This window comes from Lacerta agilis, chromosome 3, assembly GCF_009819535.1.
Source record: "Lacerta agilis isolate rLacAgi1 chromosome 3, rLacAgi1.pri, whole genome shotgun sequence".
NCBI lineage: Eukaryota > Metazoa > Chordata > Lepidosauria > Squamata > Lacertidae > Lacerta > Lacerta agilis.
Genome location: NC_046314.1, coordinates 117973501 through 117999420, shown reverse-complemented (window position 1 = coordinate 117999420; position 25920 = coordinate 117973501). Strand labels below are relative to the sequence as shown.

Here is a 25920-nt window from a genome sequence, read left to right as displayed (position 1 = left end):
TGTTGCTTTTAACCTCTCTAGCAAGCCTGAGTTCATTCTGTGCTTTAGCTTTTCTGACTTTGTCTCTACACGTGCTGGCTATTTGTTTGAATTCCTCTCTGGTGGTTTCCCCCTTTTTCCATTTTTTGTACATATCCCTTTTAAATCTTAACTCAATTAAAAGTTCTTTAGATAGCCACCCTGGCTTCTTTAGGCACCTTCCATGTTTCCGTCTCACTGGTATTGCCTGAAGTTGTGCTTTTAATATCTCCCTTTTAACAAGCTGCCAACCATCATGAACTCCCTTCCCTTTTAGTATTTCTGTCCATGGGATTTCACCCAGCATTTCCCTAAGTTTTCTGAAGTCAGCTTTCTTAAAGTCTAGAATTTGAGTCTTAGTATGCTTGGTTGCTCCTTTCCACTGTATAATAAACTCCAGTAGAGCATGGTCACTCCCACCTAATGATCCTGCCACTTCTACCCCACTAACCAGGTCATCACTATTGGTTAGGACCAAATCTAAAATGGCTGATCCTCTTGTTGCTTCTCCCACTTTCTGGACAATGAAATTGTCTGCAAGGCCAGTGAGGAATCTGTTCGACCTTATGCTCTTGGCTGAGTTTGACATCCAACAAATATCAGGGTAGTTGAAATCCCCCATTACTACTATCTCACTTCCTTTTGAATGCTTGGCCCTCAGTTCCAGGAAGGCATCATCTGTGTCCTCAGTTTGGCTTGGGGGTCTATAGTAAACTCCCACAATGAGATCACTGTTATTTTTCTCTCCCTTAATTTTGAGCCAGATACCCTCAACTTGGCTTTGGAGTTTCAAATCCTGGATCTCTTCACAGGTATACACATCCCTGACATATAACGCTACTCCTCCTCCTTTCCTGTTTGGTCTATTTCTCTGAAATAGATTGTATCCCTCTATTACTACATTCCAATCATGAGACTCATCCCACCAGGTTTCAGTGATGCCTATTATGTCATATTTAGTTTTCTGTACCAAGAGCTCAAGTTCATCTTGTTTATTTCCCATGCTCTGTGCATTAGTATACAGACATTGAAGACCATTGATCATTCCCCCATGGCTCTTATTTGAGGATATTTTCCTCCCACCACTAGGTCTGCGTGCTGTTTGCTCCATTTGGTCCTTGACATTTGGATGATCATCTTCAGTACTTGATAGACTCCTACCTTCAGGACCACTGTCTCCCTCCCCCACATAAGTCAGTTTAAAGCCCTCCTGATGAGGTTTTTGAGTTTCATGGCAAAAACATTCCTTCCAACCCTTGTGAGGTGCAGCCCATAACTTGCCAGAAATCCATCTTCAAGAAACTGCAGACCGTGATCTAAGAATCCAAACCGTTCCTGTTTGCACCATTTGCGAAGCCAGTTGTTCACTTCCCCTATTTCTCCCCCTCTCCCTGGACCATGTCGTTCAACTGGGAGGACAGATGAGATGACAATTTGTGCATTTAATTGCTTCAACTTCCTGCCCAGAGCCTTATAATCACTTTTGATCTTCTGGAGGCTATGGCTTGCAGTGTCATTGGTTCCCACATGGACCAAAAGGAAGGGGTATTTGTCAGTGGGTTTTATGATTCCTTGCAGCCGTTCTGTTACATCTTTGATCTTGGCCCTGGGGAGACAGCACACCTCTCGAGACATCTTGTCAGGCCCACAGATCACTGCTTCTGTACCCCTCAGTAGGGAATCCCCTATCACCACTACACGCCTCTTCATAGGCTTGGTTGGGATTCTTCCATGTGCTGTCTCTTCCAAGGTTACCTGCATATTCCCGGAGGACTGACTTTGGTGCTCATCTTCATATTCCTGATCAACTGTGATGAGGGAGAGATCTTCAAATGGAGTCTGTTCCTCGTCTTCCATGTTAAGGGAGAGCACCTCAAATCGATTCTGTAGTTCTAAACACTCAGAGCGATCCCTGGGCCTTCTACTTCTATGAGTCACGTTTACCTTCCCGCTTCAGCGGTACCTATTTATCTACTCATGCTGGTATGATTTCAAACTGCTAGGTTGGCAGGAACTGGGACAGAGCAACGGGCGTTCACCCCATTGTGCAGATTCTAACTGCCGACCTTATGATCTGCAAGCCCAAGAGGCTCAGTAGTTTAGACCACTGTGCCACCTGCATCCCATCTTTCCTGTAACTTGAAGCCATGGGTATTGGATATCTTCCAATATCTCAAGGGCTGTCCCATGAAAGATGGAGCAAGCTTGTTTTATCCTGCTTTGATGGGTAGGACTCAAACCCATGGCTTCAAGTGACAGGAAAGATTTCAACTAAACACCAGAAGGAACTTGCCAACAATAAGAGCCCTTTGGCAGTGAAACTTTCTCGCTTTCCTTGGTGGTTTTTAAGCAGATGTTGGATGGCCATCTGTCAAAGATGCTTTAGTTGAGCTTCCTGCATTGTAGAGGATTGGACTAGATAACCCTTGGGGTCCCTTCCAGCTCTACAATTCTATGATTCTCTGACATTCTTGTCTGTGTTTCAGCTATTGATATTCCCCACCCCTGCCACCCTGCAGATTAGTTCAGCGTGCGACCAAGAGTGACTGCTGGCCGCATGTCAACTCCTAACAACCCTAATAGGGTAAATGTAAATCGGCTGCCTCCCAAGCTTTCATCACATAGGACAGACAACCCAGGGTGGTGCATGCTGTTTATGGGGTGGGGCTAAGCAGATATGCTTTTTAAAAATAGGAAGGGGCATATTCATGCTACTATTACGCAAATTTCTAGGGTGTTCACCTGATAGTGTGTCTGCAAAGAGAGCCCACTTGACTATTTGGGCAGGAGGGAGGCATAGATGTGGCCACAAATAGATGCAAGCATTCCAGTCTGGGAGCATCATTTCAGCTGCCAAGAGAGTTGACTGTCCTCCCACAGAGGAGACACCCTAAACTGCAATTCATATTCTCTGTTGCTGGCTTTGGGGCATCTGTGCGGACACCGTTTCCTCTTTCACAGCATCTGTTGAATTTAATATTGAAACAATCCCTGCGCATTTAAAGGTAACATCCTGTCCCTGGTTCCTGCTCAAATTGTGTCAGCCATATGTGTTTTGAACAACAAGCCTCCTATAGCCCCCACTACTTGCATGTGGAGTTCTGGCTTGCCCCGCGAGCTAGTCTCATGGCTGCCACAGGCCCTCCAACAGGCCACAAATGGCTTCCTTTGTGGTTCACATGAGTTCTTCAGTTCTTTGCGCTCTCTGCTCTCTCCCTGCCCACCCCCAGCACCCAGGCACAGCTAACAGAAAATGTTCTGAAAGCGCAACCTTGCTCCTCTGAGGCAACTACCGCCTCCTCTGTGAGATGACTTCCCAGGGATGTGGTTTCTGCCCAGCGGGGGCGGGGGGGGGTTGCTTCCTTCAACCTTGACATTTTGAGAAGCAGGAAGCCAGAGTAGATCTGCTGAAGATGTGCAAGCAGGTGGTGGCCCTTGCTCCCATGAAGCCGCTTCTCCCCTCTGCAACTGGCTCCTCTCAGATGTGAAGTAAGTTTTGTGGGAAATGGGGGGGGGAGAGCCCCTTCTCCTGTCTAGCAGGGAGGCTGCTGGTGTGAAGCCTCAAAGAAGAGGGAGGCACCCCAGCCACCCCCTGCCCAGGCTCAGCAGGCAGAGGCAGGAGCCTGGCTGCCTCTCAGCTCCATCGCCATTCCTTCCCATGGAAGGCAGGTGCTGGCTGGCTGGCCCAAAGCAGGATCAGAGAGGATGGGGGTGATGGGGCAGCCCCACAAACACAGTTCCCCCAGGCAGAAGAGAAGCTGGACAAGAGCTTCCTGTTTCCAGCAGTGAGAAATGGCGGACTCCCACATGAGTCAGTTGTGCCAGTAATTCAGGGTTGATACGGGGGTAATTAGCCCTGGCAGACTCCCCAGGGTGGGGGAGGACTGTCTCGGATTCCTGCACGCCGTCCAAGATTGTCAGCTTCCATTAAGGTGGGTCCCAGAGCATGACATGGCTGGCACCCTCCAAAGTCACTCTCATAAGCCAGAAATATCTGTTTGATAAAATAATTAGATTTGGACAATAAACAGTTATAGTCTGGAACAAAGAAGATTGAGAAAAAACCTGCAGAACTGTACACTCCCTGGTGTTCAAGCTCAGACTTCAAAGAGATTCTCATCATGGTGTTTGGATTTACAGAGGTGATTAGTATGGTCTCCCCCCCCCCCACTCAATACCTACAATTTTTCTTCTATGCCAAGCCTCATTAAGAAGACCAAATTATTATTATTTTTTGAAAGTATACATGGACGTCTATTTATAATTAAGTATTTGCGCAGCTTTACTTAGACTTTAAAGACTTGATAAGGACAAAGCAAGAAACAAGACTGTTGTTGTTTAGTCGTTCAGTCGTGTCTGACTGTTTGTGACCCCATGGACCAGAGCACACCAAGCACGCCTATCTTTCACTGCCTCCCGCAGTTTGGCCAAACTCATGCTAGTCACTTTGAGATCACTGTCCAACCATCTCATCCTCTGTCGTCCCCTTCTCCTTGTGCCCTCCATCTTTCCCAACATGGGAGTCTTTTCTGGGGAGTCTTCTCTTCTCATGAGGTGGCCAAAATAACAAGATGGCACTTGTTAATATGACGCAGTACAGAAAAATGAGAATTCCACCCTTTTTCAAGGGAAGTAGGAAATACTTCCTAGTTGACTTTATAATGACTTGAGACAACATTTTGGGATAACATACAGAGCAACTGTTTGCAGAATTTCTTCATTATGCACAAGACAGAAGGCTAAATGGATGTCTAGCAACCCCCTTTCTAGGGCCCAGGAGGGTTGTGTGGTCTCCGGGGAAGCTGATCGATCGCCAAATGACTTATATCTGTGGAATACAGTTTATTTACATTGCAATATTGCAAACAGTATGCTCAACAGAAGTCACTGTGTCAATAAATTAAGACAGGCTTGGACAACAGCCTGAGTTGGAATAACTTAACAACTTGGGAGCTGTTGCGTCATTAAACTTCAAACGACAGACTTGGTCAAAAGCCCGGATTGGAAGATTGGAATGAAGTCAGGAAAAACTGTGCTGGTAAATAGACAGTTGGAAAAATATATATACATAAACAAAGCTGTACTTGATGGATGAAAGGATATATGATTTCTGACATGATTGAGAATCGCTTAGCCAGGGACGGAGAAGCATTAAGATTGGAATGTGGAAAATATGAGAACAACAGAAGAGGGCAGGAACAAAGATTGGAGGTATACTTCAGAGGTCCAGACTGTGGGGAGCATGAAAAAATTTGCACTGTAATTTGGTTGTAGTTTTAATTTTAATTTATAGTTTTTAATTGGATTATATGTTAATTGGCTGTTTTTATTGGAAAATGAATAAAGATGATTTTAAAAAGAGAGAGAGAAGTTGGACAATGGCTGCTTCCTCCAGACGGCCTCCAGGAAACCCAAGGTTGCCCTGTCCCTCTCCTCCAGACAAAGGTCAGTGGTTCTCGTGACTGCCCCTCTTTGTGTACATGCAGGTGCATTCCATCCTTTTACTAAAAACAATGCAGAATTTACAATTTGTTAGGAGGACATCACTGACTTGTTTTAATAAAATATGCATGCCACTCGATTGTAGGGGAAAAACTCAAAGTGGTTTACAAAAAAGATAAAACTAAATCACTAAAAAATTACAAACGTAATATAAAAAGTTAAAACACACAATCAAATAGACTAAAACAAATTAAAACTCCTGAAAACTTTATAAACATCTGGGTATCCTTAGGGAGCTCCAAAGTGTCAGTGCTACTACACTAAACAAGCAGGTTCTTACCGACACAGTGCAGGTAATGTGGCATGTTAAAAAGTGCCATTTCCACCAAGTGAAAATGCACGAAAAGGCAATCTTGTAGGAAAATTGGTCCCGAGTTGTTGAAAGTCATTATATACTAAGAGAGAGGCTGGGAACAGGACAAAGAGGCACAATTTCTAGGTACCCTCAGGGTCCTAGAACAGCTGGAGGCCATGGCACCCAGGATCTGGTGTGAGATATTAAGTGTTGTTGATCCAGTTTGGGGTGGGTGTTCATCAGTATGTGGATGAAACCCAGCTCTACCTTTCTTTTAAATCAGAACCAGTGAAGGCAGTGAATGTCCTGTGTGAGTGTCTGCAGAGAGGTTACAGGGAGCCAGGCAAAGGGCCTTCTCGGTGGTGGCGCCTGCCCTGTGGAGCGCCCTCCCACCAGATGTCAAGGAAATAAACAACTATCTGACTTTTAGAAGACATCTGAAGGCAGCCCTGTTTAGGGAAGTTTTATTGTGTTTTTAATATTCTGTTGGAAGCCACCCAGAGTGGCTGGGGAAGCCCAGCCGGATTGGTGGGGTATGAATTTTATATTATTATTATTATTATTATTATTATTATTATTATTATTATTATTATTATTATTATTATGCAGGGACCACTATGCACCAAAGCAATATAGAGTTAAATGTAGACTTGGCAAGAGAACCCAGCACAGTCACATTAGGCTTCAAGAGAGGAGCCCTGACATGGCAAAAAGGAAGCTGAGGAGCAAAGTCCAGAGGGTCAAGCTCCTCAAAGTTCTCAGAAATAAAAAAGGAGGAGGAGGAGAGGCTTGGGAGTTGTAAAAATGCAGTTAGAAGTTCAGCATATCAGGGAAGATATCACAAGGGCCCAGAGGATGCTTTTGTGGTTAGCAAACAGAATCAGATAAGCTGTGAGAGGCTTTCTTAAGAAAACCAAAATGCCACCCACATTAAGGGAACCAAAAGGAACACAAAACTTGAGGCAAAGAAATGCAAGTGGCCAAAAAGGGATCCTAAACAACAACAAGAAGAATCCTGAGGCTCACCCCTTGCCTTTCCCTGTAAGACCCTGTAAAAATTGCAGTCGTTAACAGGTTTTCCACACCTATCAGCTGATCACCCATTCCCACCACCCTTCTGAGTAATACCCCTCCCCACTCCCTCACTGTATTTAAGGGTCTGGTGACTTCCGTTTCAGTGTATCTGAAGAAGTGTGCATGCACACGAAAGCTCATACCAAGAACAAACTTAGTTGGTCTCTAAGGTGCTACTGGAAGGGATTTTTTATTTTATTTTGTTTTATCTTTATCAAGTCTTTCATGTCTAAGTAAAGCTTAGTAAAGAACGTACCAATCACCTCCGTAAATCCAAACACCATGATGAGAATCTCTTTGAAGTCCGAGCTTAAACACCAGGGAGTGTACAGTTCTGCAGGTTTTTTCTCAATCTTCTTCGGTTCAGACTATGTCTGTTTATTGTCCAAATCTAATTATTTTATTAAAGAGATATTTCTGGCTTAAGAGAATGACTTCGGAGAGTGCCAGCCATGCCGTGCTCTGGGACCCAGCATCCTACCACTTGCACCTTCAGACGGTCTGCAGGTCTATGAAACAGTCCTCCCCCACCCTGGGGAGTCTGCCGCAGCTAATTACCCCCACATCAACCCTGAATTACTGGCACGAATCTGCCATTTCTCAACGCTGGAAACAGGAAGCCCCAACCAAGGCAGAATAGAGCAGGACTATTTCTTCCCTTTGTTTAGCCTGAAGAAGAGAAAGCTGAGCGATGATATGAGAGGCATCTTCAAATATTTTAAGAGCTTTTACATGGAAGACAGAGCAAACTTGCTTTCTCCTGCTCCAGAGGAACTAGTGGATTCAAATGACAAGGAAGGAGATTCTGGCTAAACATTAAGAATAACTTTATGTCATTAAGAGCCGTTTGACAGTGGAACAGACTCCCTCGGAAGATGGTGGACTCTCCTTTGTTGGAGAGGCTTAGGTAGAGGTTGGGTGGCCATCTGCCAGGGATTCTTCAGCTGAGATTCCTGCATTGCAGGGGGGTGGACTAACTGTCCCTTGTGGTCCCTTCTAACTCTGCAGTTCTATGATTCTAAATAAACAAGCAACAGACAGCCAATAAAAACCTAACCCCGTAAATGGTGGGCTTGTCTCCTTTCTCCAGGGAGCGGGTGCTGGTCAGCAGCTGTGAGCTGCAGGCTTCCCACAGCACTCCAGAGTGTGCCACAGCCCTACCAGAGACTGGCAGCAATGAGCCCAAATTGCACCAACTGTACCCGTCCAGCCGACCAGGCCTTTGCTGGCATGTATGCACTTATCTTTGTGGTCGGCCTCCCTCTGAACATTGCGGCGCTGTGCATCTTTGTCTTGGGCCATGCCGGGCGCTCCATCACCATCACCTACATGAAGAACCTGGTGGCCTGCGACCTGCTGCTTCTGGCCTCGCTGCCGCTGAGGGCGTGCTTCTACGGCTGGCGGCCTCAGCTGCCTCAGCTGCTTTGCGAAGGCGTGGGCCTGCTGCTCCTGGTCAACATGTATGGCAGCATCTTCCTGCTGACCTGCCTCAGCTGGGACCGCTGCCTGGCCGTCTGCTTCCCGCTCAGTCCCAGGGCCCAAGCTGTGCGCCAGCAGGCCAGGTACATCTGCGCAGGGGTGTGGGCCTTGAGCATCGCGGGGACCATCCCCACCTACGTCACACAGAGGGAGAAGGGGCAGCGCCTGCTCTGCTTCGACGAACGCCCCCACTACATCACAGCCCGCGGGGTCCCCAGCGCCATGGCACTCGCCTTTGCCCTGCCGCTGGCCATCATGGTGACCTGCTCCTGCCAGCTCCTGCGTGCCGTGCACCGGAGCGGGGCCGTTCAGATGGAGCTGGTCAATGGCACGAAGATCCGTCATATGGTGGTAGCCAACGTGGGGATCTTCCTGGGCTGCTTCTTGCCTTACCACATGGTGGTTCTTCTGTACCAGGCACCACAGCTGCAGGGGGAGTGCTTGGACACGGCCTACCAGTGCGCCCTGCTTCTGGCCTGCGCAAACGCTGCCCTGGACCCCCTGGCCTATTACTTTGCCACAGAGACCTTCCAGCACCTGGTGCCATTGGATTACCTGCTCAGAGGCTGGGGCTCTCACAGCAATAATGCCAGGGACACGGGGAACTTTGCCCAGCCCTTGAGGGCCCAGGGCCTCCTTGGGCTGCCCTCGCGTAAGGAGACGCTACCCTTGCAAGGGGCAGAGGCCATCAGGGCAGAGGGAAACTGCATCACAAGCATTTCTGAGGTTGTGGCTTGACTGACAGAGTTGTGGGTGTCTGGTCCTGCCCTGCTGCTCGAGGAAGGTAGTGCCAGAAACATTGAGGCCACTCATGCCGGAGGAAAGGCTCCCCCAGGGGGACAGGGAAGGGTACAGAAGCCTTGAACTGTAGAGCTGGAAGGGCCCCAGGAAACATGCAGGTAGCATTGCACGTTGCCAGTAGCGGAGCTGGTCCCTTGGGGCAAATGGGGTGATGCCCTGATGCCACAGACTGGTTGGAGGCAAAGGAATAGTGGGAGGAACCAGCTGGTGAAGCCCCAGGGGAAGAAGCCTCAGAGCCTGGGGACTGGGGTTGGGACGATGAGGCGTCAGCAGGAGAAGACTGGGATGAGGAGGAGGTGTCAGAGGCTGGAGAGGTAACAGGGCTTAGGGAGCAGGGGAAGTCTGTGTCAGAGAAGAGTCCAAAATCAGAGGCAGAAGCTGATGCAGGAGAGGAGGAAGCCAAGAGGCAGAGATGAGTCCAGCTGGTGAAGAGGCCTGGATGTGTCCCCCTCCTGCTGCAACAAGTAGGGCTGGGCGAGATCTGGTTTTCAACATCACGATAAATCACCAGCTAAACATTGTGTATCAGTATGTCACAATGTCTGAATTAAGGATGGAGCTATGTAGAGGCATTGGCTGGCTTCACGGGTTTCCCCACTTGGTGATTTTTGCATAGCACACACACACATCATGATTTGCGATATAATGCCAGGTCAAAAATCATGAAACTGATATCACGATATGGATTCCAACTGGGCTTTAGACAATGTATCGATATATCGCCCAGCCCTAGCAACAAGCTCCTTCTGCTGCCTGGTCTCCCAGAACCAGAAGAGGCATGAAAAGGGTGGAGGAGAGGTTAGCTTCATGTAGGAGCAGCCTCCGATTGCTTGGGGAAAACCCTGGAGAGGAGGGGACTTAGGCAGCTGTGGGGAGGCAGGGACCTTCATGGGGGCTAGACTTGCCAGAGGAGAGTTGCTGTGCTCATTAGCCCCGACACTCCTGTGCGGATCCTGCTTCTTCTAATAGAGTTAACCACTTGCTCAGTGAGATTTGCTGCTGGTTCTCTCCTATCACACACCAACCTCTGTCTGCCTTCCCAGCAACCAGGCCAGAGTGTGGCACCGCCTGTCAGCTTCCTCCTCATCCTCTGTCTGTGCTGTAGATCTCAGCTGGGAGGTGGGGGGGGCAGGAGTTGGCTCTGCCTGCCCTTGGCTCTGGCTCCACCTCCTGTTGGCCTCCTCCAGGGGGACAAGGGCAGTCTTGATCCCACACCCTGAAAATCCTGACATGGCTTGTCCCTCCCCAACCCATCTCTGCCCTAAACCACTTGGGGATTGCTTAGTTGTTTAGTCATGTCCAACTCTTCATGACCCCATGGACCAGAGCATGCCAGGCACTCCTGTCTTCACTTTGGGATTAAAACAGAAATAAATTCAGTTGCAGGCAGAGCACATGACCGTCCTTTTATTTTTCTGGTTCTTCAGAATTAGCATGGCAAACAGCTTGTGATTCGCCTGCCTAACGCACTGGCAGGCAGCACTCCCCATTCACCCCTCAGAGAGGAGAAGGCAAGTGGGCAGCAAAGGCCCCCTCCCAGGATGCGTAAGGCTCCTGTGCTCTGGGCCCAGCCTCCCTTGCAAGGCTGCCAACACCCTCCTTGGCAAGCCCCCTCCCCAAAAAGAGGCTGCCCACCCGCCCATTGGCCAAGCAACATTTCCCTCCTTTTCCCCAAACACCCTAATTTGGGGCTGGGTCTCCCAGCGGAACTGACTGGCAGCATAGTCATAGTCACATAATGCTCTGTCTAATCTGTGGAACTCCCTGCCACAAGGTGGTGGCGTTGATGGCCCCTGGCTGGTCGGCTTTCAAAGGGCAGGCCCCCCTCCTGCATCCCCAGCCTCTCCTTGCACAACTTCCCAGGCATCTGGGCCCAACAGCCGGTAGTTCCTTCCGCGGTATGCGCTCACATCCTGGGCACGGCTGGCACGCGTTGCTTCATAAATCTCTCGCACCACCGGGGGGAGTGGAGGAAACCCTGCGAGGCAGGCCAGCTCCTCCGCATAGCTCCACTGCTGGGCCCGGAGGCGCAGGAAGTGCCGCGCCAGACCCCCCTGGCGCAAGTGCCGGTCCAGCTGCGCTTGGACATCGGCTTCCATCTCAGCGGTGGAGGGCAGAGGGCAGCCCCCCTCCAGCACTGCGAGGGCAAAGAGCGCCTGGCAGTGGAAATGCGGAAAGGGGCAAATCTGCTGGCAGACGCCAACCAGGAACAGTGATGGGTGCCGGGGGGCCAGCAGGTGCCGGTACAGGGGCCCCACCCCATACTCCGTCTCCCGCAAGCCCAGCTGCGCCAAGTCCAGGAAGGGGAAGCGGTAGCGGTAGCCGGTGCAGAGGATCAAGGCGTCGGCCGGCAGCGCAGAGCCGTCCCTCAGCACCACCGTCTCTGCCGACACCTGGGCCAGAGGAGGAACCTGCAGCACGTCCAAGGGCAGCCCGCAGACCGGAGGGCCCTGGTGGCTCAGCACCACCCGCGCAGCCAGAGGGGCCAGTTGCAGCGCCAGGTCGACTCCGGAAGGGCCGGCACCCACCAACACCACCCTCTGCCCAGCAAAGGGCTCTGGGCGCCGGTAGGAGTGGCTGTGCAGGAGGCGGCCTGGAGAGGAGAGCAAAAGGCAGGCAGGGGGTGTTGCTGGAAGGGACGTGGCTCTCCCTGCCCCCAGGCAGCCTTCTCTTGCCCGCAGGGCAGCCCACAGCTCCTCAGGCACTCCAGCCCCCCTCCCCACCTGCTCCCCCACCCCAAATTAGTATATTCCACTGTTTATGGACAGATCCCAGGGTGGAGTGCAACATTCAGAATATATTTTACGAAGCACGATAAGAAGAAGAGACTAGAAAGGCTAGTAATAGACAGCACAATGATAAGATAACCGTAATAAGAATTCCCCCACCTTAAACAGAGTTAGGGGGGTCATAGGGTTGCTTTTGTTTTTGTTTTTATTATGTATTTTGTGTTTTTATATTGTGAATTTATGTGTTGTAACCAACCTGAGGAGTACAGGGTGGTATACAAATTTAATGAATAAGAATATGAATTTGAATAACAGCAGCAGCTCCAAGATTATTTAATGGCTAAAGTTCAGGATAAAGAGGAATGCTTTTGCCTGGTGCCTAAAGGCATGTAATGGTGGTGCCAGGTGAACCTCCCTGGGGAGAAAAAAAAATTCCTTCCAGTAGCACCTTAGAGACCAACTACCGGTAAGTTTGTTCTTGGTATGAGCTTTCGTGTGCATGCACACTTCTTCAGATACACTGAAACGGCTACCTACCTGTAACTCTCTGGGGAGAGGCACTCCACAATCGGAGAGCCACCACGGAAAAGGCCCTTTCTCTTGTTGTCACCCTCCAAACCTCTCTGGGAGGAGGGACCTAGAGAAAGGCCTCAGGTGACAAGCGCAGGGTCCGGGGTGGTATGTCTGGGGAGATGCAATCCTTAAGGTATTGGAAGTGCTTATTATGTGAGATTGTTAATGTTGTGTGCTCCCATTTGTATGGCTGGGAGTTTCTTTTGGTTTTTCCATAGATGTTATTTGAAATTTGAATGTATTATATGATCATCCCCCTCCCCATTTCCCACTTTGGTGTTATGCATTGTACATTTTTCTTTGCTTAAATCACTTGGAGACCTTTAAGGGACAAGCAACTAATAAGATTTTGTTGATGTTGTTGTTGATGATGATGATGATAATAATTCATAGAATCATAGAGTTGGAAGAGACCACAAGGGCCATCCAGTCCAACCCCCTGCCAAGCAGGAAACACCATCAAAGCATTCCTGACAGATGGCTGTTAAGTCTCCGCTTAAAGACCTCCAAAGAAGGAGACTCCACCACACTCCTTGGCAGCAAATTCCACTGTCGAACAGCTCTTACTGTCAGGAAGTTCTTCCTAATGTTTAGGTGGAATCTTCTTTCTTGTAGTTTGCATCCATTGCTCTGTGTCTGCTTCTCTGGAGCAGCAGAAAACAACCTTTCTCCCTCCTCTATGTGACATCCTTTTATATATTTGAACATGGCTATCATATCACCCCTTAACCTTCTCTTCTCCAGGCTAAACATACCCAGCTCCCTAAGCCGTTCCTCATAAGGCATCGTTTCCAGGCCTTTGACCATTTTGGTTGCCCTCCTCTGGACACGTTCCAGCTTGTCAGTATCCTTCTTGAACTGGGGTGCCCAGAACTGGACACAGTATTCCAGGTGAGGTCTGACCAGAGCGGAATACAGTGGTACTATTGCTTCCCTTGATCTAGATGCTATACTCCTATTGATGCAGCCCAGAATTGCATTGGCTTTTTTAGCTGCTGCATCACACTGTTGACTCATTAATGCCAGGCTCATGGCAGTGTGAGTTTGCTTGGGTGCTCTGCCCAGTGCAAGGTGCCAGAGGGCAGCCAGGGGGAGGGTGGCCACAGCAGCCACCAGCCGCACCTTGTGCAGACAGCTAAAGAGGCTCCCAGCCCCCCTCCAACGTCCTCACCCCCTTCCTAGCAAGCACAACCAGGCCTTGAATCTCTCCACTGGCTTGCCACAGCACAGGGAAAGATGCCTCATTCCAGAAATAGGATTTGCTCCTAGGAAAACAATCCATAGCCTGCAATCTTCTGATGAAGGACAGCCTAAAGATTTTAATATTATTATTATTATTATTATTATTATTATTATTATTATTATTATCATCTGAGATTCCTGAGTTGCAGCGGGTTGGACTAGATGACCCTTGGGACCCTTCCAACTCTAGAATTCAATAAGAGGAGGAGGAGGAGGAGGAGGAGAAGAAGAAGAAGCAGCGTAACCACAGGAGGTACTGGGAGCTGAGGGGAACACCATCAGGAAGCCCTTTCGTTATGCTTTAGCATATGGGGAGGGTGGCCCCCAGAATGGGTCGGAGGAGCACATTTGTTTCTCTACTTATTCTGGGCTGCACATCTGGCCAGATTAGGTGACCAGCGACTCTTGAGAGAGCACCAAATTGCCTAAAAGCAGAGACAGAAGCAATGATGGAGGAGGGTCCGGAAGCATGGTGGCGGGGGGTCTTCCCAAGAAATGTGACCACCAGCAGGAGACTCTGGACACACAAAAGGAACGGCTTATCCACACAAGGCAAACATACAGAACTGGCAGCAACAAGATCTGCCCTCGTCTTTAAAGAGTACCTGCCCACCACTGGCTCTTAGTCATGGCAGCTATACAGAGCCTTCAGCTTCCGCAGCAGTCTACCTGTGAAGGTAAGCTGCTGGGAGGAAAGGGGGAAGAGCTGGCCACTGTGGGAAACGGGATGGGGGGGTTACATTGGAAGAGCCCCCTTTAGCCTGGCCAGGCTGCTGCCTCGGGGCTCCTCCTTGGTCCTTACCTTGAAAGCTGTCCAGGCCAGGAATGGGAGGGATGAAGGGGTTGGCATAATGGCTGCAAAAACAGGATTGTCAGGACACATGAGCAGCCAGGTCCCGCCCCTGCCCCCACCTCTGCCCTGATAGGTTCCCAGAGAGACTGCCTCTCCCTGATGAAATTGGGAAGGGTTTCCCCCCCCCCTGAAAATGGTCCCTTGGGCACCTGACATCAGCCAACGAGATTCCTGCATTGCAGGGTGTTGGGCTAGATGACCCATGGGATCCCTTCCAACTTTACCATTCTGTGATTCTATGACTGTAGCCCCTGCTCAGTGTTGAGGATCCAGAGCAAAGGAATCCCAAGGCTCTGCTTGAAAGACCTCCAGCAAGGGCACCCCCATCTCAGTAACTGGTTGTCCCAGGACTCTTCCCATCAAGGCGTTTCGCCACCCCCACCCCCCCACCCCCAAAAAAACCCTCTAGCCCTATTGTGTGATCATGTCCCCTGCTTGGTCTTTTCCTCTCCAGGCAAAGCACACCCAACCCCTTCCACCTCTCCTCCTCGAACCCTCTTTCTTGCCCGCTTCTGACCCCATCCCAGCTTGTCTACACCCATAAAGGGCAGAGACCATATGAGGCCTGACTGATGCAGGACAGACACAAGTGAAGACCATTCTGTGAAGATCTCAGCCGCCTCACGGTGCAGCTAACTCACACTTGGCTTGCAATGATTTCTGCAGCTCCTGCTGCCAAGTCACGCTTGGGCACTGGGCCAAAGGGATTTTGACTTTCATTGCTGAACTCACCCAGTGCAGACCATGACGGCATCAAAGTGCTTCGTGACTTTCTGGGTTGTCTCTGGCCCCTGGTGTGTGGCGGTGACCTCCCAGCCCCCTGGCTGGCCGTCGCTGCTGGACACAGGCCGGACATGGCTCACCTTGCTCCGGAACTGCAGGAGGGAGAAGAAGAAGGCCCTCAGGGGAAATTCGAGACCTGGTCAGGCAGGGAGGGTGCCAGCAGAGACCCAGCAGTGGGCAGGGAAAGGCCTCTGCAGGGTAGAGGAGACCCTTGCTGGGACCCAGAGAAGCCACAGCTCTGGAATGAGCTTGGAGAGGCTCCCGCTGAACCCCTGGAGATGGCAGCCATTTCTGACACAAGGTGGTGGGGCAAATATATAAAAGGATGTCATATAGAGGAGGGAGAAAGGTTGTTTTCTGCTGCTCCAGAGAAGCGGACACGGAGCAATGGATTCAAACTACAAGAAAGAAGATTCCACCTAAACATTAGGAAGAACTTCCTGACAGTGAGAACTGTTCGGCAGTGGAATTTGCTAACAAGGAGTGTGGTGGAGTCTCCTTCTTTGGAGGTCTTTAAGCAGAAGCTTGACAGCCATCTGTCAAGAATGCTTTGATGGTGTTTCCGGCTTGGCAGGGGGTTGGACTGGATGGCCCTTGTGGTCTCTTCCAACTCTATGATTCTAGGATTCTATGACCTGCCTGAGAGTCCCTGCCCCAGATCTATGGGAACTGCCTCTTCCAAGCTCTTGTGCTCGGATCCTGTTCAGGCATTGTGAGAACAGGATGCTGGATGACATGGGCCATTGGCCTGATCCTGCGGGCTCTTCTTAGGTTCTTAGTGGCCAGAGAAATGCTGCATGCTCAGGGGTACTCTTTATGTTGAACCAAAAAGAGATCCTGAGTCCCTTGCTGCTGTGGCCTCCCGCTCCCCCTGACTTGCATCATCCAGACATCGTAGCTATGTCCCAGAAAAGGTGGGGTCTCAGGTAGAACCTGAGATCCAGGCCTGCCCCTGTCACTCTAATATAGTATTTCACACATACTCCATCACAGTACAAAGGAAAGTATTGACAGTTTCCTGGTCCCTGAGTCAAGTCAAATACCCCCCTTCATCCCATTATGGGGCAGGCAGGCATTGTGATTGAGATGCTTATCAGTCTGACACTCTCGGGGTCATGACGCCTTGGGAAAGGCCTGCAGAGTGACTGTACATCTCAGGGATTATGGTGGGCTCTCTCACCTCTCCCCTTATACCTCACTTCCCTAGGTCCTATATGCCACTGGAACTGAGAAGATTGATACAAGTGATTTCTTATGAATTTCTAAAGTTTTCCCAGCGAGCCAGTACACAGATACATTTTTCAGTGAATTGTGACATTTGGTTCTGACACTTTCCCTGTTTTCCTTTGTTGGAGGCCTGGGGCTCAGAGGAGAGTCAGGGCTCCTTCTGCAAACTGAGCCGAGCTTCCCTTGCAGATGCCTTTGCAGATACAGTGGTACCTCAGATTTCTAACGTAATCCATTCCGGAAGACCATTTAAGTTCTGAAACGTTCAAAAACCGAAAACTCAAAACGAAATCCTCAAAACAGAAAACCCCAAACGGAAAACTCAAAATGGAAGCTGCGTGGCTTGTTCGACTTCCAAGGCGTGTTCAAAAAACGAAGCATTTCCTTCCGGGTTTACGGCATTTGAAAACCAAAATGTTTGTCAATGGAGACATTTGGAAACCAAGGTACCACTGCATGTTGCTCTTAATTTTCTAAGCATTCGGGGCTGCTGTCAAGGATCTGGAGTGAATGGCATTTTGAACCTAAATGAATGAGGTTTTGGTAATGTGCAGCCAAGACCCCCTGTCTTTGCCTTGTGGTGGGGAGGTCTCTCAGCCCCCTTCCAATTTCCTAGTAAGAGACTCAAGCGTCACCACCCCACCTGATTCTCACCTGGATGTGGTCCTGGACCCCAAAGTGCTCCGCATAGCTTTCCAGGTAGGCCAGCACATCCGAGTGATGGAGGAAGGAAGGCAACGCCGGATCAAAGGGGAAGTCAGGAAAGGCCATCACCTCCTTTGGCAGGTTGGTCCTGGGAGGGGAAACAGGACGCAGCTGCAGGATGAGCTCCCTTGCTGCCCAGGGACCCAAGACACACACACAGGGGCGAAAGAGGGGGGGCCACATCCCGGGGGCTACCTGAGGTCCCGGTACATGCTGGAGTGAGTGGACTGCCCCTCAGTCTCTTCCTCAGAGTAAACCCAGGTGCCTCCCAGGCAGCCAGATGCTTCGAACACCACGGGAGGAGCAAACGTCTTGGGCGAGGCAAGGATGTGGCGGGCGACGCACAGACCAGCGGCCCCTGCCCCAACCACGGCCACCTGCAGCTTCTGTGACGCCATCTTGCTAGAGGAGGAGAGGGAGAGGAGGGGAGATGAATGTTAGTATTTCACCCCCTCCCTTTGTGAGAATCGTGTGACTTATGGTCTGAGAGAAGGGGGAGGGAACTGAGTCTTTGATCTCCTAATTAACTTCTCTCTGCCAGACAGAATGTGACCTTCACTGTGTGTGTTAGACAGGGTTCGTTCTGTAGATAAGATGTGTGGAAGAAAACCTAGCCACACAAGCTGTATAGTTATGTATATATTGTAGCTTGTAGAAAAATAAAGAAGAACTGTTTCAAGTTAAAATAGCCAGCGCTTTATTCGACCTCTGAGGAAGTGAGGGTGCTCATGACAGACAGTCTTGAGTCCAGATATTTATGATTGAGCTGTAGGTGTTCCAGTCTTATCGCCTGGCCCAGTCGGGGCACGAAGTGGGGCACAAGATCTGGATAGATCCTGGCTTAAATCAACATATGGTAGCAGAGGCGGATGGCTTCGTTCCTCCTATGGTGGCAAGCGGCTGGTTGGCGTTCCTCCTGTGTTGCAGAGCGGCTGGTTTTCGTTCCTCTGCAGATGAAGGCTGCTGAGACGTGCTGCTGCTGTGTTTGGTGAGACAGTTCGGCTGCTTCATTTCGGAGCTGTTTTCAAGCTACAGAATTGATTTACAATGGTATGCTGTTTAGCTGCCAGAACAGATAGCAGAGACGCTTTTCCAGATTCTTGCTAATTGCGCTCAGTTTGGGGGAGTGAAGTTAAAGGGAGTTAAGGCTTATTTTGTTGTATGAAGAAGTGGTGTTTGCTACAGTTAAAAACGCAAGCATGTCTTCTGCACAGTTTGGCCAGATATCTCTCTCTTTTCCTCCTCTCACGCCAGAGACTTACCCTACCTGGCAAGTTAGAATGAAAGCGCTTTTACAAAGGGAAAGGCTTTTCCATACCATTGAGGATGACCCCCCACAGCAAGATGACGATGATTGGGATGCCTGGCATGAAGCTGATCAAAGAGCCAGGGGGACTATTGTTTTGGGCGTTTGTGATACCCTGTTGGTTAGTTTAGAAGATGCTGAAACGGCAAGAGCTGTTTGGGACAAACTTCGTAATTTGCATCTTAGGCAGGGAGCAGGGAGCAGTATTCTTTTTTTCAAGAAATTGTGTAGACTGGAGTTGCAGAAAGATGGCGATTTGCCCAGCCATCTGTCCCAATTACAACGCCTTAGACAAGACCTCATCCAAAGAGACTTGACTTTTTCTGATGCTGTTTTTTCCATGCTAATGATTAATAGCCTGGATGAGTCGTATGATGCTATTGCTTCTCAGTTATCAGCATTGCCTAATGATCTTTTAACACCGGATCATGTATCTGGCGTGCTCTTAAATGAGTTTGACCGCAGACAGACTGTTAAAGAAAGCCGGGGCAAAGCTGCTGAAAATGTTTCTAAGCCTTCAGCAGGAGAAAGTGAAACTACTGCAAAGGCACTGAAGTCAGTACGTTGCCATGGCTGCGGAGAGCTAGGTCATTATCGGAGTTATTGCAAGAAAGCTTCAAAGAAGAAGGGCAACTTCAAAGGTGGTGGAGGACGACGCAGACCTCAAGGGCCAGCTGCACAAAAGGCTTTGATCTCTCGTTGTAATGATAAGGACGCATACTCTGTTTTTGTTGTAGATTCTGGGGCGACGCGCCATGTTTCTAATGATAAAAGCATTTTCATTAATTTGCAGAGGCAAGAAGGCCGAATTCAACAGGCCGATGGGTCAGAGATAAAGTCTCCTGGCCAGGGAACGATTTCTCTGCAGAATCTTAATGCAACAGTTAAGAATGTTATGTATGCACCTCATTTGCAGGACAATTTGCTGAGTGTTTCTCAACTTACTTCTCAAGGTCTCAAGCTGGTGTTCACAAAGTCCCGATGTGACATTATTAGAGACAACAAACTCATTCTTTATGCCAAATGTGTTAATGGTTTATATGTATTGCCTTTTGTTACAGGTGCAACAGCTGGTACAGCTAAGAAAACTAAACAGGCCCACTGCAACATATCAATTGATAAGAATGAGAAGTTGCATAACCATTGTATTCATGATTATCATCGCTTGTTTGGCCATCTTCATTTTCAGGCTTTAACAAAAATGCAAGATTTGGTTGATGGTATGAAGGTTAAGAAGTGTCCTTACCACATGAAATGTATCTCTTGTGCAGAGAACAAAATCAAACAGGCTTCCAAAGGTGCAGAATCAGGAAGGGAGGTTACAAAACCTTATGAAGTAATTCATGCTGATTTGGTGGGACCTCTAGCGCCCTCTAGAGGAAACTCACGGTATTTTCTAGTTCTGATTGATTCATTTTCCAGATATGTCTGGGTTTATGTGTTGCAAAAGAAATCAGAGGCTTTTCAGAGATTTCAGCAATTCTGTGCATGGCTTAAGAATGTGCACAATGAACATGTACGCTGTTTTTTTACTGACCGAGGTGGTGAGTTTTGTTCAGAAGAATTTGAAAGTTTCCTCTCTGAACAGGGAATTGAACACTTGACCGCCACACCCAGGTCACCATGGCAAAATGGCCTGTGTGAGAGAATGAACCAAACGTTGCAACAAGGGATAAGAACTCTGTTGCATGATTCAGGCCTCTCTAACCTTTTTTGGGGGGAAGCTCTGTCTTGCTTCACTTATGTCTATAACAGGAGATTCCACTCAAGTATTAAGAGTACTCCGTATGAGATGCTGTTTCAGAAGAAACCATTTGTAAAACATTTGAAAATTTTTGGTTCAGAAGTCTGGGTACACACTGTGAAAAATGACAAATTGAGTAAGTGTGGTCAACATGGTATCTTTCTAGGATATGAGAAAGGTTCTTATCGTGTTCTGATGACAGACACAAAAGCAATAAGGTTGACCAGGAGCATAGACTGCAATCCCAAATGGGACACAGTTGGTATTTTCCAATGTTACCCACTGTCTGATGATGGAAATGTAAAACCAAAACCAGAAAAGAAAAAGGTTAAGTCTGATGATGCTGATTCTAGTGATGGTGGAGAGTCTGATCCAGATACAGACCTTCATAGTGCCCAAGCCTCAGTTAAAGATGAGCCAGAGGCTGGTGCAGATGAACAACCTTTGTTCACAATAGATCCTCATTCTCCTAAAGAGGAAGTGGATCCAGATGATCAAGAGACTGTAAGAAGGTCCGAAAGAACCACCAAGGGAAAACCACCAAAGTGTTTTTCCATTGAGTTTGCCAAAACTGCTGTTACTGCCAGTAATTCAGATTCTGTGTTTGAACCAACCAGTTACAAAGAGGTTCAAAACATGTCAGCCAAAGACGCAGAACCTTGGCTTAATGCTATGAAATCTGAATTGAATTCCCTCAAGCAGAATGAAACGTGGGAATTGGTTCCACAAGAACCAGGCATGAAATTGGTAGATAGCAGGTGGATTTTCAAAGCCAAAACTGACAAACATGGTAAAGTGGTCAGACACAAAGCTAGATTAGTAGCTCGTGGTTTTTCTCAAATTCCTGATCAAGACTACCACGAGACATATTCACCAACAGTTAGGTTTGAAAGTGTCAGACTGTTGATGAAACTTGCTGCTGAGGAAGGTATGACAATTTCACACCACGATGTGAATACCGCATTTTTATACGGTGTTCTAGATGAAAACATTTATATGCAACCACCAGATGGTGTACAAGTAAAGCAAGGAATGGTGTGCAAGTTTAAAAAGTCTTTGTACGGCCTCAAACAAAGTTCTCGCTGTTGGTATACCAAACTTACTGAAATACTGTTTTCCTTAGGTTTTGAACAAGGAAAGGCTGATTCCTGTGTTTTTGTAAAAGAGCACAAGCAACAGAAGTTGTATTGCATTTTTTTTGTTGACGATCTCTTATTCTTTTGGAAAAATGTAAATATTTACAAAGACACACTCACAAAGTTGCAGAAACATTTTGATATGAAAGATCTGGGAGACGTGACTAATTACTTGTCATTAGAAGTTGAAAGGAATGACAAAGGTGATGTTCTGTTACACCAGACATGCAAAATTAATGATTTGGTCCAGAAATTGAGACTCACTGAGTCAAATGCAGTGGACACTCCCATGGTCACAGGGTACCAACATGACACAACTGCTACAATGTTTCCTGATGTCACATTGTTTCGGAGCATATTGGGCAAGCTAAGTTTCATAGCTAGATGTACCAGGCCTGATATTGCCATTAGTGTAAATCTGCTCAGCAGATATTCAAACAATCCCACAGTGCAAGACTTTAAGGCGCTCAAACGCATTGTAAACTACCTTAAAGGTACTATGCACTATCGCTTGCGTCTTTCTAGCCAGAAGTCAGGTGGTCTAGAAATTTACACGGATGCCAGTTTTGGAAGTGACGCAGTTGATGGAAAAAGCACTTCAGGTATCTGTTATATGTACAACCAATGTGTTTTTGATTGGGCATGTAAAAAGCAAGCGACTGTAAGTTTGAGTTCATGCGAAGCAGAGCTCAATGCATTAACTCACTCACTTATGGACATTGAGTGGTTACTGCAGCTATGCCAAGACATTAGACTGAAAGTTACTTGTCCAGTTAATGTATACCAGGACAGTAAATCTTGCATAGCACTGATACATTCTGAAGGTTGCAAGCAAAGAACAAAGCATTTGCAGATAAAATTACAACGCGCCAGAGAATGTATTCAGAAAAATGTTGTGAAGGTTTCATATGTACCAGGGAAGGAAATTCCTGCTGATGTGTTGACTAAGGCTGTGAACAAGGAACAACTTGGTATATATGTTAAACAGTTACAGTTATGTTAGATTCTCCCAAACCTCGGGATGAAATGGGGGAGTATGTTAGTATTTCACCCCCTCCCTTTGTGAGAATCGTGTGACTTATGGTCTGAGAGAAGGGGGAGGGAACTGAGTCTTTGATCTCCTAATTAACTTCTCTCTGCCAGACAGAATGTGACCTTCACTGTGTGTGTTAGACAGGGTTCGTTCTGTAGATAAGATGTGTGGAAGAAAACCTAGCCACACAAGCTGTATAGTTATGTATATATTGTAGCTTGTAGAAAAATAAAGAAGAACTGTTTCAAGTTAAAATAGCCAGCGCTTTATTCGACCTCTGAGGAAGTGAGGGTGCTCATGACAGACAGTCTTGAGTCCAGATATTTATGATTGAGCTGTAGGTGTTCCAGTCTTATCGCCTGGCCCAGTCGGGGCACGAAGTGGGGCACAAGATCTGGATAGATCCTGGCTTAAATCAACAATGAAGCCAGCACTTGGTTGGCCCCATGGCAAGAAGGGGAGGGGCGCCTCCTCTCCATTCACAAGAGGGTTCCCAGGGACAGACCCCCAAGAGAAGGCCAGGCGCACCTTCACACCATCAGGCAAAACCGGATTCAACTGTAGCGTTTGAGGTTTGGTGGAGTATTTCGTAGAGACCAACCGCCACGAGAAAAGGGCCATTGCTTTGCGTCCTGCACACTGCCATGTTCAATGCAGGTCAACTTCTACGAGGACTAGAAGCTTGACTGCATTTGACTACACTTGTAGTTTAATGGTGAATTTTAGATATAATGGAGATGTAAAAGATTTGGATTATTATAAAAGATGCAGGAGGAAATGATTAACAATAGGACCCACAAAGGGAAGGAGGGAAGTCCAGGAGATTCTATGGAATCTTGTCATATGTTGTGTGTTGGATATGTGATTGTAAAACTATAATTTGAAAAACCAAATAATTTTTTAAAAAAAATATATGATGCTTTTAACTCAAAAAGAAGACGCTTGCCTGCATTTGATAAGAAAGCCAAGATACTAAGTAGCCGCTTGTTGCCCAACAGGCCTCATCCTGTGCTATGTGCTTGGCAGAGATCCAGTAGCCTAAGAGGGGGAAAGTTTGTTTTCTCCTGCTCTGGAGGGGAGGACCTGATCCAATGACTTCAAGTTACAAGAAGGAGATTCCAACTAAACATCAGGAAGAACTTTCTAATAATAAGAGTTGATTGACAGTGGAACAGACTCAGGTGGACTCTCCTTCCTTGGAGGTTTCTAAGCAGAGGTTAGGTGGCCATCTGTCATGGATGCTTGATAGTTGTTGTTGTTGTTGTTGTTGTTGTTGTTGTTGTTGTTGTTGTTATACCCCACCCATGTGGCTGGGTTTCTCCAGACACTCCGAATGGCTTCCAGTACATATAAAACATAGTAAACCTCAAACATTAAAAACCTCCCGATACAGGGCAGCCTTCAGAAGTCCTCTAACTGTCAGACAGCTGTTCATTTCCTTGACTTCTGGGTTAGACTAGATGACCCTTGGGATCCCTTCCAACTCAACTCCGTGTGGAGTTGGCAGGCAGCTGCGGAAGCATGAGGGGAAAGCCAAGCAAGCGGGTCAGCACCTCGTTTGTCTCCACTGGCACAGAATACAGAGTAAGTGGTCAAAGCCAAACTGAGAAAAAGAAAGGGGAACGCAATGACCTCTGCCAAGGAACCGCTGCCACTGCCTGGACTGGGCACTCTCCAAGCCGCTTGGGAATGAACAACAAAATGGAGCCGATTCCAGGGACCGGGCAGAGATCAGCTTGAGAAGCCCAAGGGGCAAAAGTCCCCAGAAGCCAGATCTGGATGGCTGGGTGCTGGCAGGGGCCAAACTCTTCCAGCCAATCCCGCTCAGTCTCCAGAGGGTGCCTGTGCGCCCAACAGCCGTGCCAAAGAGCAGACAGGGAGGAGAGTGCCAGGCTGGGCCTGCTAGGGCAAGAGTGGCCTGGGCTGGAGCTCCCCCCCCCCGCTGTGCCCCCTCGCATGAGGGTGACCAAAGGGCAAACAAGTGGGCTGTGTCCTGCTCCCCCTTCCTGACACCGCCTGAGCTGCGCTGTGAAACCTGAAGCCAGGGAAACACCATTAGACGCCTGGTGGAAGCGCCAGATTCATGGAATGGTAGAGTTGGACGGGACCCCCCAGGGTCATCTAGCCACACCTTGCCATGCAGGCCTTGGGCTGCTGAAGAACCTCAGGTCTTTTAAATGTGTGGGGGGTATTTATTATTTTTTATTACTATATTATACTATGTTGTGCTTGTTGGGAACCCCCAGGGTCATCTAGGCCAACCCCCTGCAATCTGACCTGTGATCTTCCGACGAAAGGCGCGATCGACATTTACCAAAGAAGGCGCCCCGCCCCCCAGTCAGCCGCTCTCTAGTCTCCGCGCCCCGTCGGGGCCCCCACTCGTCCGCGCTTCCCGAACCCCGAGCCCAGGCCGCTTATCTCCGCCTCCTGCTCGGGGCTGCCCTGCTCAGGAGACCGCGCCAAGACCGCGCCCGACGCCGCTCGCCTCGGTCCCCTACCTTCTCGGCGGTGCGAAGGGTGGCGGAACCCCTCGGAGGGCGGGTCGGCGGGCAGGCGGGGGCGCTGCTGCCGGGAGCGGCAAGGAGGCCGGCCGGGTCGCTCGCTCGCTCGCTCGCTCTCTGCCGTCGGAAGTGGGCGAAGGCGGCGCAGAGGCACCTTCGGTCAAGCCCAGCGAGGGGCGGCGGGGGGGGGCAGGCCGAGCAGCGGCGGCCCCGCCCCGTTCTCCACCAGCAGAATGCTTCTTCCAGCCCAGGCCCCTATTTCGTATCCTTTTCCTCCCTAGTCTTGCCTCTCCGTTCTAAAGGACAGATTTCCTCCTCGAGTGTGTCCAAAGGGACACCCCCGGGAGCCAGCCCGCCCCGTCCTCGCCTTCCTTGCGCCCCTCCGCCCGCTCGATCTAACGAGGCCCCGCCACTTGGGCCGAGGAAGCACCTTTACAACCAGCGGCTTTTTATTTCTCTTTCTAATTCTCATCGCCGTTCAAACGGAGAGCCGCGCGGACTTCAGCCTTCGGGGCTCCCGCTCCCGCTCCCCCGGGGCCGGGGCTGCTCAGCTGTCCCCGTGGGCGTGGCCTGTGGGGAGGGCGGCGGAGGAACAAATGCAGTTACCCAGAGCTACGCAGTTCTGCTGTGAGAATGCCACAAGGCTGCGTGAAGATAAGCAGGAACAAGAACCAGCAATTTCTGACTTCTGGGTTGGGTCTTTTGAAAGGGTTGGGGTAGGTTAAAAAGCTTGGACTTATTATATGGTATCTTATTTATATATGGTCTTGACAAATGGATATGGACACTGTGACAATGGAAAATGTTAAAAAAGAAAAATCAGCCAGGTTTTTGAGGCCGAAAGGAGGGAAGGGGGATAAAACTGGTTCAGGAATTAGGAAAGTGCAGAAGTACAATGAAGCTTAGGTAGAAAAGAAAA

General features: G+C 48.9%; 2 protein-coding genes across 3 annotated transcripts; one reads left to right on the top strand and one right to left on the bottom strand.

Annotated features, from left to right (window-relative positions):
• The first annotated feature begins 8065 nt into the window (after positions 1-8065).
• On the top strand, positions 8066-9106 carry LOC117044694 (lysophosphatidic acid receptor 6-like). The gene has a single exon (XM_033145505.1). It carries the CDS (start codon positions 8066-8068, stop codon positions 9104-9106), a length of 1041 nt encoding a protein of 346 aa, XP_033001396.1.
• Positions 9107-10561: 1455 nt separating this feature from the next.
• Positions 10562-25099, bottom strand: LOC117044502 (flavin-containing monooxygenase FMO GS-OX-like 2). 2 transcript variants are annotated; one of them, XM_033145314.1, is made up of 6 exons: positions 24999-25099; positions 17477-17683; positions 17231-17369; positions 15299-15441; positions 14516-14568; positions 10562-11762 (listed from the first exon to the last, which is right to left on the bottom strand). In XM_033145314.1, exons 2-6 carry the CDS (start codon positions 17677-17679, stop codon positions 10978-10980), a joined length of 1323 nt encoding a protein of 440 aa, XP_033001205.1. In that variant the 5' UTR covers positions 17680-17683; positions 24999-25099; the 3' UTR covers positions 10562-10977. The 2 variants fall into 2 exon arrangements, with proteins under 2 accessions (XP_033001205.1, XP_033001206.1); XM_033145315.1 differs by lacking the exon at positions 24999-25099 and adding an exon at positions 24778-24812.
• Positions 25100-25920: the final 821 nt, after the last annotated feature.

Coding starts and splice junctions, on each gene's coding strand:
- LOC117044502 (XM_033145314.1), bottom strand. CDS start 17,679: ATGGCGTCACAGAAGCTGCAGGTGGCCGTGGTTGGGGCAGGGGCCGCT. Junction 15,442..17,230: donor GGGTCCAGGACCACATCCAG/GTGAGAATCAGG, acceptor TCCCTCCTGCAG/TTCCGGAGCAAGGTGAGCCA. Junction 14,569..15,298: donor GCCGTCATGGTCTGCACTGG/GTGAGTTCAGCA, acceptor CTGTTTTTGCAG/CCATTATGCCAACCCCTTCA.
- LOC117044694 (XM_033145505.1), top strand. CDS start 8,066: ATGAGCCCAAATTGCACCAACTGTACCCGTCCAGCCGACCAGGCCTTT.